This window comes from Oncorhynchus clarkii, unplaced genomic scaffold (assembly GCF_045791955.1).
Source record: "Oncorhynchus clarkii lewisi isolate Uvic-CL-2024 unplaced genomic scaffold, UVic_Ocla_1.0 unplaced_contig_12452_pilon_pilon, whole genome shotgun sequence".
Classification (NCBI taxonomy): domain Eukaryota; kingdom Metazoa; phylum Chordata; class Actinopteri; order Salmoniformes; family Salmonidae; genus Oncorhynchus; species Oncorhynchus clarkii.
The window spans coordinates 1-17,302 of record NW_027258155.1 but is presented as its reverse complement, the minus strand read 5'-3'; the positions used below and the strand labels follow the sequence as shown (position 1 = coordinate 17,302).

General features: G+C 45.5%; 1 protein-coding gene across 1 annotated transcript; it reads right to left on the bottom strand.

Annotated features, from left to right (window-relative positions):
- Positions 1–465: 465 nt before the first annotated feature.
- On the bottom strand, positions 466–8,829 carry LOC139395873 (multiple C2 and transmembrane domain-containing protein 2-like). The gene is made up of 4 exons (XM_071143185.1): positions 8,613–8,829; positions 7,486–7,560; positions 7,265–7,384; positions 466–636 (listed from the first exon to the last, which is right to left on the bottom strand). Exons 2-4 carry the CDS (start codon positions 7,513–7,515, stop codon positions 466–468), a joined length of 321 nt encoding a protein of 106 aa, XP_070999286.1. The 5' UTR covers positions 7,516–7,560; positions 8,613–8,829.
- Positions 8,830–17,302: the final 8,473 nt, after the last annotated feature.

The following is a 17,302-nucleotide window of genomic DNA, read 5'->3' as shown; positions in this document are numbered from 1 at the left end:
AGTGGTAATAGTTGTAGAATCTAGGAGATAGTGGTAGTAGTTGTAGAATCTAGGAGATAGTGGTAGTAGTTCTAGAATCAGGGAGATATTGGTAATAGTTGTAGAATCTAGGATATAGTGGTAATAGTTGTAGAATCTAGGAGATAGTGGTAGTAGTTCTAGAATCTAGGAGATAGTGGTAATAGTTGTAGAATCTAGGGGATAGTGGTAATAGTTGTAGAATCTAGGAGATAGTGGTAATAGTTGTAGAATCTAGGGGATAGTGGTAATAGTTGTAGAATCTAGGAGATAGTGGTAGTTGTAGAATCTAGGAGATAGTGGTAGTTGTAGAATCTAGGAGATAGTGGTAATAGTTGTAGAATCTAGGAGATAGTGGAAGTAGTTGTAGAATCTAGGATATTGTGGTAGTAGTTGTAGAATCTAGGAGATAGTGGAAGTAGTTGTAGAATCTAGGAGATAGTGGTACTATTTGTAGGGGAATAGGATTAAACATGGCTGTTTGGAGCGAGGCGCTGTACTGACCAAGTCCTGGTTGGCCCGTCCAGATGCAATCTGAAGATAGTTCCATGTGATGAGCAGAACCAGACAGAGAGGCAACATGTAGAACTCCCAATGCCACACCGCCAGCAGGAATATCTATAGGAAGAGATGAGAGGACGGGAGAGGAGAGGAGGAGAGGAGAGGAGGAGAAGAGAAGTAGCATAGGACAGAGGGGAGCGGAGTAGGGGAGGAGAAGGAGTAGGGAAGGAGATGAGGGGAGAGGAGTGGGGATGAGAGGGGAGGAGGAGAAGAGATGAGTGGGGAAGAGTGGGGGAAGAGGGGAGAGGAGAGACAGGGATGAGAGGGAAGGAGAGAAGAGGATAGAAAAGGAGGGAAAGAGGAAATGAAGAGAGAAGAGGAGAGGAGTAGGAAGGGGAGAGGAGGAGATGGGAGGAGGGGAGAGGAAAGGAGAGAAGCGGAGGAAAAGAGAAGAGGAGAGAAAAGGAGAGGAGGAGGGGAGTAGAGGGGAGGAGTAGGGGGAAAGAGGAGAGGAAAGTAGTGAGGAGGGGAGTAGAGGGGAGGAGTAGGGGGAGAGGAGGGGGAGAGAAGAGGAGAAGGGAGGGGGGGGGAGATGAGAGGATGAGTACAGGAGAGGAGGAGTACAGGGGAGGAGTAGGGGAGAGGAGAGGAGGAGTGCAGGGGAGGAGTAGGGGAGATGAGAGGATAAGTACAGGAGAGGAGGAGTACAGGGGAGGAGTAGGGGAGAGGAGAGGAGGAGTACAGGGGAGGAGTAGGGGAGAGGAGAGGCGGATGGGAGAAGAGGGGAGGAGAGGGGGAGGAGTAGGGGGAGAGAAGAGGAGAAGGGAGGGGAGATGAGAGGATGAGTACAGGGGAGGAGTAGGGGAGAGGAGAGGCAGATGGGAGAAGAGGGGAGGAGAGGGAGAGGAGTAGGGGGGAGAGAAGAGGAGAAGGGAGGGGAGATGAGAGGATGAGTACAGGGGAGGAGTAGGGGAGAGGAGAGGCAGATGGGAGAAGAAGGGAGGATAAACTGATAAAGGGTCACTTCATTAACTAAACATTAAATACATGACATACACTGTATTTACCATACACATACATCTCTTCTTCTCCTCTAGTGGGACCAGTCTACACTGTAGCTGAGGCTAGATCCTATCTTCTTCTCCTCTAGTGGGACCAGTCTACACTGTAGCTGAGGCTAGATCCTATCTTCTTCTCCTCTAGTGGGACCAGTCTACACTGTAGCTGAGGCTAGATCCTATCTTCTTCTCCTCTAGTGGGACCAGTCTACACTGTAGCTGAGGCTAGATCCTATCTTCTTCTCCTCTAGTGGGACCAGTCTACACTGTAGCTGAGGGCTAAGGCTAGATCCTAACCTCTCACAGTACATATCTATAGCAGGGGCTAAAATCTGTCCTCTCACAGTACATATCTATAGCAAGGGCTAGAATATATCCTCTCACAGTACATATCTATAGTAGGGGCTAGAATCTATCCTCTCACAGTACATATATATAGCAAAGGCTAGAATATATCCTCTCACAGTACATATCTATAGCAGGGGTAGAATCTATCCTCTCACAGTACATATCTATAGCAGGGGCTAAAATCTGTCCTCTCACAGTACATATCTATAGCAAGGGCTAGAATATATCCTCTCACAGTACATATCTATAGCAGGGGCTAGAATCTGTCCTCTCACAGTACATATCTATAGCAGGGGCTAAAATCTGTCCTCTCACAGTACATATCTATAGCAAGGGCTAGAATATATCCTCTCACAGTACATATCTATAGCAAGGGCTAGAATATATCCTCTCACAGTACATATCTATAGCAGGGGGTAGAATCTATCCTCTCACAGTACATATCTATAGCAGGGGCTAAAATCTGTCCTCTCACAGTATATACAGTGGGGCAAAAAAGTATTTAGTCAGCCACCAATTGTGCAAGTTCTCCCACTTAAAAAGATGAGAGAGGCCTGTAATTTTCATTATAGGTACACTTCAACTATGACAGACAAAATGAGAAAAAAAAACCAGAAAATCACATTGTAGGATTTTTTATGAATTTATTTGCAAATTATGATGAAAAATAAGTATTTGGTCAATAACAAAAGTTTATCTCAATACTTTGTTATATACCATTTGTTGGCAATGACAGAGGTCAAACATTTTCTGTAAGTCTTCACAAGGTTTTCACACACTGTTGCTGGTATTTTGGCCCATTCCTCCATGCAGATCTCCTCTAGAGCAGTGATGTTTTGGGGCTGTTGCTGGGCAACACGGACTTTCAACTCCCTCCAAAGATTTTCTATGGGGTTGAGATCTGGAGACTGGCTAGGCCACTCCAGGACCTTGAAATGCTTCTTACGAAGCCACTCCTTCGTTGCCCGGGCGGTGTGTTTGGGATCATTGTCAGGCTGAAAGACCCAGCCACGTTTCATCTTCAATGCCCTTGCTGATGGAAGGAGATTTAAACTCAAAATCTCACGATACTTGGCCCCATTCATTCTTTCCTTTAAACGGATCAGTCATCCTGGTCCCTTTGCAGAAAAACAGCCCCAAAGCATGATGTTTCCACCCCCATGCTTCACAGTAGGTATGGTGTTCTTTGGATGCAACTCAGCAGCTTTGTCCTCAAAACACGACGAGTTGAGTTTTTACCAAAAAGTTATATTTTGGTTTCATCTGACCATATGACATTCTCCCAATCTTCTTCTGGATCATCCAAATGCTCTCTAGCAAACTTCAGACGGGCCTGGACATGTACTGGCTTAAGCAGGGGGACACGTCTGGCCTGCAGGATTTGAGTCCCTTGCGGCGTAGTGTGTTACTGATGGTAGGCTTTGTTACTTTGATCCCAGCTCTCTGCAGGTCATTCACTAGATCCCCCCGTGTGGTTCTGGGATTTTTGCTCACCGTTCTTGTGATCATTTTGACCCCACGGGGTGAGATCTTGCGTGGAGCCCCAGATCGAGGGAGATTATCAGTGGTCTTGTATGTCTTTCATTTCCTAATAATTGCTCCCACAGTTGATTTCTTCAAACCAAGCTGCTTACCTATTGCAGATTCAGTCTTCCCAGCCTGGTGCAGGTCTACAATTTTGTTTCTGGTGTCCTTTGACAGCTCTTTGGTCTTGGCCATAGTGGAGTTTGGAGTGTGACTGTTTGAGGTTGTGGACAGGTGTCTTTTATACTGATAACAAACAGGTGCCATTAATACAGGTAACGAGTGGAGGACAGATGAGCCTCTTAAAGAAGAAGTTACAGGTCTGTGAGAGCCAGAAATCTTGCTTGTTTGTAGGTGACTAAATACTTATTTTCCATCATAATTTGCAAATAAATGCATTACAAATCCTACAATGTGATTTTCTGGATTTTTTTTTTCATTTTGTCTGTCATAGTTGAAGTGTACCTATGATGAAAATTACCGGCCTCGCTCATCTTTTGAAGTGGGAGAACTTGCAAAATTGGTGGCTGACTAAATACTTTTTTACCCCACTGTAGATGTCCCATTGAATGGAGCTGAAGGGGGGACTGGATGGTGTTAAGAGAGAGATGGGCGGGGTTGAATGGAGCTGAAGGGACTGGATGGTGTTAAGAGATAGATGGGAGGGGTTGAATGGAGCTGAAGGGGGATTAAAATCAAACAAAAGATAACTATTGTAAAATAGACTGTGTCCGTAAAATGTACACTGCTCAAAAAAATAAAGGGAACACTTAAACAACACAATGTAACTCCAAGTCAATCACACTTCTGTGAAATCAAACTGTCCACTTAGGAAGCAACACTGATTGACAATACATTTCACATGCTGTTGTGCAAATGGAACAGACAACAGGTGGAAATTATAGGCAATTAGCAAGACACCCCCAATAAAGGAGTGGTTCTGCAGGTGGGGACCACAGACCACTTCTCAGTTCCTATGCTTCCTGATGTTTAGGTCACTTTTGAATGCTGGCTGTGCTTTCACTCTAGTCGTAGCATGAGACGGAGTCTACAACCCACACAAGTGGCTCAGGTAGTGCAGCTCATCCAGGATGGCACATCAATGCGAGCTGTGGCAAGAAGGTTTGCTGTGTTTGTCAGCGTAGTGTCCAGAGCATGGAGGCGCTACCAGGAGACAGGCCAGTACATCAGGTGACGTGGAGGAGGAGGGCAACAACCCAGCAGCAGGACCGCTACCTCCGCCTTTGTGCAACGAGGAGCAGGAGGAGCACTGCCAGAGCCCTGCAAAATGACCTCCAGCAGGCCAATAATGTGCATGTGTCTGCTCAAACGGTCAGAAACAGACTCCATGAGGGTGGTATGAGGGCCCGACGTCCACAAGTGGGGGTTGTGCTTACAGCCCAACACCGTGCAGGACGTTTGGCATTTGCCAGAGAACACCAAGATTGGCAAATTCGCCACTGGCGCCCTGTGCTCTTCACAGATGAAAGCAGGTTCACACTGAGCACATGTGACAGACGTGACAGTCTGGAGACGCCGTGGAGAACGTTCTGCTGCCTGCAACATCCTCCAGCATGACCGGTTTGGCGGTGGGTCAGTCATGGTGTGGGGTGGCATTTCTTTGGGGGGCCGCACAGCCCTCCATGTGCTCGCCAGAGGTAGCCTGACTGCCATTAGGTACCGAGATGAGATCCTCAAACCCCTTGTGAGACCATATGCTGGTGCGGTTGGCCCTGGGTTCCTCCTAATGCAAGACAATGCTAGTCCTCATGTGGCTGGAGTCAGCAGTTCCTGCAAGAGGAAGGCATTGATGCTATGGACTGGCCCGCCCGTTCCCCAGACCTGAATCCAATTGAGCACATCTGGGACATCATGTCTCGCTCCATCCACCAACGCCACGTTGCACCACAGACTCTCCAGGAGTTGGTGGATGCTTTAGTCCAGGTCTGGGAGGAGATCCCTCAGGAGTCCATCCACCACCTCATCAGGAGCATGCCCAGGCGTTGTAGGGAGGTCATACAGGCACATGGAGGCCACACACACTACTGAGCCTCATTTTGACTTGTTTTAAGGACATTACATCAAAGTTGGATCAGCCTGTAGTGTGGTTTTCCACTTTAATTTTGAGTGTGACTCCAAATCCAGACCTCCATGGGTTGATACATTTGATTTCCATTCATAATTTTTGTGTGATTTTGTTGTCAGCACATTCAACCATGTAAAGAAAAAAGTATTTAATACGAATATTTAATTCATTCAGATCTAGGATGTGTTATTTTAGTGTTCCCTTAATTTTTTTGAGCAGTGTATATAGTACGTAAAGTGTATATAGTATGTAACATGTATATAGTATGTAAAATGTATATAGTATGTAGAGTGTATATAGTATGTAAAATGTATATAGTATGTAGAGTGTATATAGTATGTAAAATGTATATAGTATGTAGTGTATATAGTATGTAAAATGTATATAGTATGTAGAGTGTATATAGTATGTAAAATGTATATAGTATGTAGTGTATATAGTATGTAAAATGTATATAGTATGTAGAGTGTATATAGTATGTAAAATGTATATAGTATGTAGAGTGTATATACTATGTAAAATGTATATAGTATGAGAGTGTATATAGTATGTAAAATGTATATAGTATGTAGAGTGTATATAGTATGTAAAATGTATATAGTATGTAGAGTGTACATAGTATGTACATGTATATAGTATGTAGAAGCTGGAAGTAGAAGCCTGAGCGTTGCTGTCCATTAGTTTACTCTAATTAGGGGAGGGCTGGGAGGGTTAGAAAGTAATGAAGGAAAATATATTTTAAAAGGATACAGTGCATTGGGAAAGTATTCAGACCCCTTGGCTTTTTACACATTTTGTTACAACCTTATTCTAAAATTGATTAAATCGTTTTTTCCCCTCATCAATCAAACACCAAATACCCCATAATGACAATGCAAGAACAGTTTTTTCAAAAATGTTGCATGTATGTAAAACCTAAATTTACGTAAACCTTATTTACGTAAGTATTCAGCCCCTCTGCTATGAGACTAAATTGAGCTCAGGTACATCCTGTTTCCATTGATCATCCTTGAGATGATGTGGTAAATTCAATTGACCTGACATGTTTTGGAAAGGCACACACCTGTCTATATATATATATATATATATATGAATGAATATGAGAACAAACACTATTGTAAATACAACCCATATTTATGCTTATTTATTTTCCCTTGTGTACTTTAACCATTTGTACATCGTTACAACACTGTATATATATAATACGACATTTGTAATGTCTTTATTGTTTTGAAACTTCTGTATTTGTAATGTTTACTGTTAATTTTTATTGTTTATTTCACTTTTGTATATTATCTACCTAACTTGCTTTGGCAATGTTAACACATGTTTCCCATGCCAATAAAGCCCTTGAATTGAATTAAATTGAATTAAATTGAGAGAGAGAGAGAGAGAGAGAGAGAGAGAGAGAGAGAGAGAGAGAGAGAGAGAGAGGAGACAGAGAAACAGACAGAGAGAGAGAGAGAGAGAGAGAGAGAGAGAGAGAGAGAGAGAGAGAGAGTTCAAGGAGAGGCTGACTGCTACAGACAGAGACAGAGAGAGAGGCTGACTGCTACAGACAGAGACAGAGAGAGATAGATTCCCAAATTGAGAACACCTATTGACTGGAAATGGGGAACCCCCTGCTAGGGATTCTGGTTGTATGGGAGACACTGTAGATGGTGCTGCTATACTACAGTATATCTAGTTAAATGCTACGTTTAGATGTTGAAAAGGGTGACTGTCTCACCAGGAAGGCTATGAGACTCCTCTGGAAACTCTCCCACTGGAAACAGCTGTTGATGTACTGGAATGTGGATTGCACTGCTCTGTAAAGGTTACGCACGCGGTACACGTTACGCGCCAACATCTGGAACGAATACAGAAACACACCTTAAAAAGATGCTGAGAACAACACAAAATGGCTGCCTGTTTCACAACATTTGAACTATGGAGATTCATTTAGCAAACCTTTTTAGAAAACTTTGGATTGTCTTCCATGAATTTCTTCTCCTTTGGTTTAAATGTTCTGATAGCTGCTCTGACCTAAAAACACAAGATGAAAACAGAAGTCAAATGGAGAGAGATGGAAGAAGACACAGGTTGTTCCTGTTTAAATGGAGAGAGATGGAGGAAGACACAGGTTGTTCCTGTTTAAATGGAGAGATAGATGGAGGAAGACACAGGTTGTTCCTGTTTAAATAGAGAGAGAGATGGAGGAAGACACAGGTTGTTCCTGTTTAAATAGAGAGAGATGGAGGAAGACACAGGTTGTTCCTGTTTAAATAGAGAGAGACGAGGAAGACACAGGTTGTTCCCGCACACACACCCTACAGTACAGTATCTGACAGGACCGGTCCATCGGTCCAGATGACCCTACAGTACAGTATCTGACAGGACCGGTCCATCGGTCCAGATGACCCTACAGTACAGTATCTGACAGGACTGGTCCATCGGTCCAGATGACCCTACAGTACAGTATCTGACAGGACCGGTCCATCGGTCCAGATGACCCTACAGTACAGTATCTGACAGGACCGGTCCATCGGTCCAGATGACCCTACAGTACAGTATCTGACAGGACCGGTCCATCGGTCCAGATGACCCTACAGTACAGTATCTGACAGGACCGGTCCATCGGTCTAGATGACCCTACAGTACAGTATCTGACAGGACCGGTCCATCGGTCCAGATGACCCTACAGTACAGTATCTGACAGGACCGGTCCATCGGTCCAGATGACCCTACAGTACAGTCTCTGTCAGGACCAGTCCATCGGTCTAGATGACCCTACAGTACAGTCTCTGTCAGGACCGGTCCATTGGTCCAGATGACCCTACAGTACAGTCTCTGTCAGGACCGGTCCATCGGTCCAGATGACCCTACAGTACAGTATCTGACAGGACCGGTCCATCGGTCCAGATGACCCTACAGTACAGTATCTGACAGGACCGGTCCATCGGTCCAGATGACCCTACAGTACAGTATCTGACAGGACCGGTCCAGATGACCCTACAGAACAGCCCCCTCCCTATACCTTATGGGCCCTGGCCAACAGAATAGACTGGAGGGGCATCAGACAGTGTGATTGGACTCACTGGGTTGAAGACGAGCTCCAGCTCTAGGGAGATGCTTCCTTTAGACAGACACCCCAGATCCTCTTTCTTCAGGGGACAGCAGATTGGTTGACCATTGTGGATCTGGATGGGACAGAGAGTGTAATGTAATGTACAGGTAATATACAGAGACCAACACTAAGCTGGAACAGTGGATTACCTGAAAACCGAGGGTGAAGACATGACTGGACTGTAAGGCCCTCTTGACTTGAACTCAGAGACTGGACTGTAAGGCCCTCTTTTTTTATTTCACCTTTATTTAACCAGGTAGGCAAGTTGAGAACAAGTTCTCATTTACAATTGCGACCTGGCCAAGATAAAGCAAAGCAGTTCGACACATGCAACGACACAGAGTTACACATGGAGTAAAACAAACATACAGTCAATAATACAGTATAAACAAGTCTATATACGATGTGAGCAAATGAGGTGAGAAGGGAGGTAAAGGCAAAAAAAAAGGCCATGGTGGCAAAGTAAATACAATATAGCAAGTAAAACACTGGAATGGTAGATTTGCAATGGAAGAATGTGCAAAGTAGAAATAAAAATAATGTTTGATATGGGTCTGGAAGGAGAGTTTACAGTCTAACCAGACACCTAAGTATTTGTAGTTGTCCACGTATTCTAAGTCAGAGCCGTCCAGAGTAGTGATGTTGGACAGGCGGGTAGGTGCAGGTAGAGATCGGTTGAAGAGCATGCATTTAGTTTTACTTGTATTTAAGAGCAATTGGAGGCCACAGAAGGAGAGTTGTATGGCATTGAAGCTTGCCTGGAGGGTTGTTAACACAGTGTCCAAAGAAGGGCCAGAAGTATACAGAATGGTGTCGTCTGCGTAGAGGTGGATCAGAGACTCACCAGCAGCAAGAGCGACCTCATTGATGTATACAGAGAAGAGAGTCGGTCCAAGAATTGAACCCTGTGGCACCCCCATAGAGACTGCCAGAGGTCCGGACAGCAGACCCTCCGATTTGACACACTGAACTCTATCAGAGAAGTAGTTGGTGAACCAGGCGAGGCAATCATTTGAGAAACCAAGGCTGTCGAGTCTGCCGATGAGGATGTGGTGATTGGCAGAGTCGAAAGCCTTGGCCAGATCAATGAATACGGCTGCACAGTAATGTTTCTTATCGATGGCGGTTAAGATATCGATTAGGACCTTGAGCGTGGCTGAGGTGCACCCATGACCAGCTCTGAAACCAGATTGCATAGCAGAGAAGGTATGGTGAGATTCGAAATGGTCGGTAATCTGTTTGTTGACTTGGCTTTCGAAGACCTTAGAAAGGCATGGTAGGATAGATATAGGTCTGTAGCAGTTTGGGTCAAGAGTGTCCCCCCCTTTGAAGAGGGGGATGACCGCAGCTGCTTTCCAATCTTTGGGAATCTCAGACGACACGAAAGAGAGGTTGAACAGGCTAGTAATAGGGGTGGCAACAATTTCGGCAGATAACTTTAGAAAGAAAGGGTCCAGATTGTCTAGCCCGGCTGATTTGTAGGGGTCCAGATTTTGCAGCTCTTTCAGAACATCAGCTGAATGGATTTGGGAGAAGGAGAAATGGGGAAGGCTTGGGCGAGTTGCTGTGGGGGGTGCAGTGCTGTTGACCGGGGTAGGAGTAGCCAGGTGGAAAGCATGGCCAGCCGTAGAAAAATGCTTATTAAAATTCTCAATTATGGTGGATTTATCAGTGGTGACAGTGTTTCCTATCTTCAGTGCAGTGGGTAGCTGGGAGGAGGTGTTCTTATTCTCCATGGACTTTACAGTGTCCCAGAACTTTTTTGAGTTAGTGTTGCAGGAAGCAAATTTCTGCTTGAAAAAGCTAGCCTTGGCTTTTCTAACTGCCTGTGTATAACGGTTTCTAGCTTCCCTGAACAGCTGCATATCACGGGGGCTGTTCGATGCTAATGCAGAACGCCATAGGATGTTTTTGTGTTGGTTAAGGGCAGTCAGGTCTGGGGAGAACCAAGGGCTATATCTGTTCCTGGTTCTAAATTTCTTGAATGGGGCATGTTTATTTAAGATGGATAGGAAGGCATTTTTTTTTAAATATCCAGGCATCCTCTACTGACGGGATGAGATCAATATCCTTCCAGGATACCCCGGTCAGGTCGATTAGAAAGGCCTGCTCGCTGAAGTGTTTCAGGGAGCGTTTTACAGTGAATAATGAGTGGAGGTCGTTTGACCGCTGACCCATTACGGATGCAGGCAATGAGGCAGTGATCTCTGAGATCTTGGTTGAAGACAGCAAGAGGTGTATTTAGAGGGCAAGTTGGTTAGGATGATATCTATGAGGGTGCCCGTGTTTAAAGCTTTGGGGAGGTACCTGGTAGGTTCATTGATCATTTGTGTGAGATTGAGGGCATCAAGTTTAGATTGTAGGATGGCTGGGGTGTTAGGCATGTTCCAGTTTAGGTCGCCTAGCAGCACGAGCTCTGAAGATAGATGGGGGGCAATCAGTTCACATATGGTGTCCAGAGCACAGCTGGGGGCAGAGGGTGGTCTATAGCAGGCGGCAACGGTGAGATACTTGTTTTTAGAGAGGTGGATTTTTAAAAGTAGAAGTTCAAATTGTTTGGGTACAGACCTGGATAGTAGGACAGAACTCTGCAGGCTATCTTTGCAGTAGATCGCAACACCGCCCCCTTTGGCAGTTCTAGTTTGTCTGAACATTTTGTAGTTTGGAATTAAAATGTCTGAATTTTTGGTGGTCTTCCTAAGCCAGGATTCAGACACAGCTAGAACATCCGGGTTGGCAGAGTGTGCTAAAGCAGTGAATAGAACAAACTTAGGGAGGAGGCTTCTAATGTTAACATGCATGAAACCAAGGCTATTATGGTTACAGAAGTCGTCAAAAGAGAGCGCCTGGGGAATAGGAGTGGAGCTAGGCACTGCAGGGCCTGGATTCACTTCTACATCGCCAGAGGAACATAGGAGGAGTAGAATAAGGGTGCGGCTAAAAGCAATAAGAATTGGTCGTCTAGAACGTCTGGAACAGAGAGTAAAAGGAGCTTTCTGGGGGCGATAAAATAGCATCATGGTATAATGTACAGACAAAGGTAAGGTAGGATGTAAATACAGTGGAGGTAAACCTAGGTATTGAGTGATGAAGTGAGAGATATTGTCTCTAGAAACATAATTGAAACCAGGAGATGTCATTGCATGTGTGGGTGGTGGAACTAATAGGTTGGATAAGGTATAGTGAGCAGGACTAGAGGCTCTACAGTGAAATAAGCCAATAAACACTAACCAGAACAGCAATGGACAAGGCATATTGACATTAAGGAGAGGCATGCTTAGTCGAGTGATCAAAAGGGTCCAGTGAGTGGAGAGGTTGGTTGGGGGTCATGGCGATTTAGACAGCTAGCCAGGCCATCGGTAGCAAGCTAGCATAGGATGGAGGTCTGTTATTAGCCACCTCTTGCGTTCGGTCAGTAGATTAGTGGGTTTCCGTGTGGTAGAGGGGATTAATCCAAATCACACAACAACAACAAAAATAAAAACAATAGATATAGTTATAGAGGCCCAAGAAGAAAACATAATAATAATAATAATACAAATAAATAAATAAATTGTCCGATTGTCTATTCAGATAGCAGCCGATAAGACAGCTAATGGTTAGCAGGCCGCAGATGGGCGTTCAGGTAACGTCGCGACAGAGGAGCCAGCCGGATAACTCCTTCGGGTAGATAACGTCGGCAGTCCAGTTGTGAAGGCCCGGTGGGGCTCCGCGTAGGCAGTAAAACGGGTCCGGATAGGTGACTGCAGCCCAGGAGTGATTGATGGAACTCAGGAGTGATTGACGGAGCTGGCTAGCTCCGGAATAATTGATGTTTGCTCCGGAATCGACGAAAGCCGATAGTCACACGGATAGCAGCTAGCTAGCTGTGAGATCCAGGTATGAATGTCCTGAGTTAGCGGTTGAAATCCAGGGACATGGAGAGAAAAATTGGTCCGGTATGTTCCGTTCCGAGCCGCGCTGCGCCGTACAAAACTGGCGATAGATTTTCGAGCTAAAGGATAGCTGATGACCACAAACCGTGGTTAGCTGAATACTAACGATTTGCCAGTAAAGAAGCTAACTAGCTTCTAAACTAGCTTCTGAACTAGCTTCAGATTAGCTTCTGGATTAGCTTCTGGCTAGCTCCTGGCTAGCTTCTGGCTAGTTTCTGGCTAGCTTCTTGGAGTTTCTGGCTAGCTTCTTCTTGGAGTTTCTGGCTAGCTTCTTGGAGGATTACAGATTTGAGGTAAATAATATATAAATTTGTGAGGTGGGTTGCAGGAGAGTGTTTTGAAGATGAGTTGATGGGAAATTTAAAAAATGTATGTGAAAAAAGTTGTAAATATATATATATACGGGACACGACAAGATGAGGACAAAAGACGTCTGAACTGCTATGCCATCTTGAAAATATAAATAAATAAATAAATAAATAAAATAAAACTTGACTGGACTCCCAGAGACTGGACTGTAAGGCCCTCTTGACTTGAACTCACAGAGACTGGACTGTAAGGCCCTCTTGACTTGAACTCACAGAGACTGGACTGTAAGGCCCTCTTGACTTGAACTCACAGAGACTGGACTGTAAGGCCCTCTTGACTTGAACTCACAGAGACTGGACTGTAAGGCCCTCTTGACTTGGACTCCCAGAGACTGGACTGTAAGGCCCTCTTGACTTGGACTCACAGAGACTGGAGGAATGGTCACTATGTTACTCACAGAGACTGGAGGAGTGGTCACTATGTTACTCCCAGAGACTGGACTGTAGGCCCTCTTGACCTGAACTCACAGAGACTGGACTGTAAGGCCCTCTTGACTTGAACTCACAGAGACTGGACTGTAAGGCCCTCTTGACTTGAACTCACAGAGACTGGACTGTAAGGCCCTCTTGACTTGGACTCCCAGAGACTGGACTGTAAGGCCCTGTTGACTTGAACTCACAGAGACTGGACTGTAAGGCCCTCTTGACTTGGACTCCCAGAGACTGGACTGTAAGGCCCTCTTGACTTGAACTCCCAGAGACTGGACTGTAAGGCCCTCTTGACTTGAACTCCCAGAGACTGGACTGTAAGGCCCTGTTGACTTGGACTCCCAGAGACTGGACTGTAAGGCCCTCTTGACTTGGACTCCCAGAGACTGGACTGTAAGGCCCTGTTGACTTGGACTCCCAGAGACTGGACTGTAAGGCCCTCTTGACTTGGACTCCCAGAGACTGGACTGTAAGGCCCTCTTGACTTGAACTCCCATTCATCTAATGACAATACATATCGGTGTAATATGTCAGAGGATTTACACTGCTCACAGAGAGTAGAGGAGTGGTCACTCTGCTACTCACAGAGACTGGAGGAATGGTCACTATGCTACTCACAGAGACTGGAGGAATGGTCACTATGGTACTCACAGAGACTGGAGGAATGGTCACTATGGTACTCACAGAGAGTAGAGGAGTGGTCACTATGTTACTCTCAGAGAGTAGAGGAGTGGTCACTATGTTACTCACAGAGAGTAGAGGAGTGGTCACTATGGTACTCACAGAGAGTAGAGGAGTGGTCACTATGATACTCACAGAGACTGGAGGAATGGTCACTATGTTACTCACAGAGAGTAGAGGAATGGTTACTATGTTACTCACAGAGAGTAGAGGAGTGGTCACTATGGTACACACAGAGACTGGAGGAATGGTCACTATGTTACTCACAGAGAGTAGAGGAGTGGTCACTATGGTACACACAGAGACTGGAGGAATGGTCACTATGTTACTCACAGAGAGTAGAGGAGTGGTCACTATGGTACTCACAGAGACTGGAGGAATGGTCACTATGTTTCTCACAGAGAGTAGAGGAGTGGTCAATCTGCTACTCACAGAGAGTAGAGGAGTGGTCACTATGTTACTCACAGAGAGTAGAGGAGTGGTCACTATGTTACTCACAGAGACTGGAGGAGTGGTCACTATGTTACTCACAGAGAGTAGAGGAGTGGCCACTATGTTACTCACAGAGAGTAGAGGAGTGGTCACTATGTTACTCCCAGAGACTGGAGGAATGGTCACTATGCTACTCACAGAGAGTAGAGGAGTGGTCAATCTGCTACTCACAGATAGTAGAGGAGTGGTCACTATGCTACTCACAGAGACTGGAGGAATGGTCACTATGGTACTCACAGAGAGTAGAGGAATGGTCACCATGGTACTCACAGAGACTGGAGGAATGGTCACTATATTACTCACAGAGAGTAGAGGAGTGGTCACTATGTTACTCACAGAGAGTAGAGGAATGGCCACTATGTTACTCAAAGAGAGTAGAGGAATGGTCACTATGTTACTCAGAGACTGGAGGAATGGTCACTATGTTACTCACAGAGAGTAGAGGAATGGTCACTATGTTACTCACAAAGAGTAGAGGAATGGATATTATGTTACTCACAGAGAGTAGAGTAATGGTCACTATGTTACTCACAGAGAGTAGAGGAATGGTCACTATGCTACTCACAGAGAGTAGAGGAATGGCCACTATGCTACTCACAGAAAGCAGAGGAACGGCCACTATGCTACTTACAGAAAGCAGAGGAATGGCCATGTTGCTACTCACAGAAAGCAGAGGAATGGCCACTATGTTACTTACAAAAAGCAGAGGAATGGCCACTTTGCTACTCACAGAAAGCAGAGGAATGGCCACTATGCTACTTACAGAAAGCAGAGGAATGGCCACTTTTCTACTCACAGAAAGCAGAGGAATGGCCACTTTTCTACTCACAGAAAGCAGAGGAATGGCCACTTTTCTACTCACAGAAAGCAGAGGAATGGCCACTTTGCTACTCACAGAAAGCAGAGGAATGGCCACTATGCTACTTACAGAAAGCAGAGGAATGGCCACTTTTCTACTCACAGAAAGCAGAGGAATGGCCACTTTTCTACTCACAGAAAGCAGAGGAATGGCCACTTTATAACTTAAAGAAAGCAGAGGAATGGCCACTATGCTACTCACAGAAAGCAGAGGAATGGCCACTTTGCTACTTACAGAAAGCAGAGGAATGGCCACGTTGCTACTTACAGAAAGCAGAGGAATGGCCACGTTGCTACTCACAGAAAGCAGAGGAATGGCCACGTTGCTACTCACAGAAAGCAGAGGAATGGCCACGTTGCTACTTACAGAAAGCAGAGGAATGGCCACGTTGCTACTCACAGAAAGCAGAGGAATGGCCACGTTGCTACTTACAGAAAGCAGAGGAATGGCCACGTTGCTACTCACAGAAAGCAGAGGAATGGCCACGTTGCTACTTACAGAAAGCAGAGGAATGGCCACGTTGCTACTTACAGAAAGCAGAGGAATGGCCACGTTGCTACTCACAGAAAGCAGAGGAATGGCCACGTTGCTACTCACAGAAAGCAGAGGAATGGCCACGTTGCTACTTACAGAAAGCAGAGGAATGGCCACGTTGCTACTCACAGAAAGCAGAGGAATGGCCACGTTGCTACTTACAGAAAGCAGAGGAATGGCCACGTTGCTACTTACAGAAAGCAGAGGAATGGCCACGTTGCTACTTACAGAAAGCAGAGGAATGGCCACGTTGCTACTCACAGAAAGCAGAGGAATGGCCACTTTGCTACTTACAGAAAGCAGAGGAATGGCCACTTTGCTACTTACAGAAAGCAGAGGAATGGCCACGTTGCTACTCACAGAAAGCAGAGGAATGGCCACGTTGCTACTCACAGAAAGCAGAGGAATGGCCATGTTGCTACTTACAGAAAGCAGAGGAATGGCCACGTTGCTACTTACAGAAAGCAGAGGAATGGCCACGTTGCTACTCACAGAAAGCAGAGGAATGGCCACTTTGCTACTTACAGAAAGCAGAGGAATGGCCATGTTGCTACTTACAGAAAGCAGAGGAATGGCCACGTTGCTACTTACAGAAAGCAGAGGAATGGCCATGTTGCTACTCACAGAAAGCAGAGGAATGGCCACTTGCTACTTACAGAAAGCAGAGGAATGGCCACGTTGCTACTCACAGAAAGCAGAGGAATGGCCATGTTGCTACTCACAGAAAGCAGAGGAATGGCCACTATGTACTTACAGCAGAGGAATGGCCACTTGCTACACAGAAAGCAGAGGAATGGCCATGTTGCTACTCACAGAAAGCAGAGGAATGGCCATGTTGCTACTTACAGAAAGCAGAGGAATGGCCACGTTGCTACTTACAGAAAGCAGAGGAATGGCCACGTTGCTACTCACAGAAAGCAGAGGAATGGCCACTATGCTACTTACAGAAAGCAGAGGAATGGCCACGTTGCTACTACTCACAGAAAGCAGAGGAATGGCCATGTTGCTACTTACAGAAAGCAGAGGAATGGCCACGTTGCTACTTACAGAAAGCAGAGGAATGGCCACGTTGCTACTCACAGAAAGCAGAGGAATGGCCACGTTTACAGAAAGCAGAGGAATGGCCACTTGCTACTTAGAAAGCAGAGGAATGGCCATGTTGCTACTCACAGAAAGCAGAGGAATGGCCACGTTGCTACTTACAGAAAGCAGAGGAATGGCCACGTTGCTACTTGTTGCTACTCACAGAAAGCAGAGGAATGGCCACGTTGACTTAAGAAAGCAGAGGAATGGCCACTTTGATACTTACAGAAAGCAGAGGAATGGCCACGTTGCTACTCACAGAAAGCAGAGGAATGGCCAC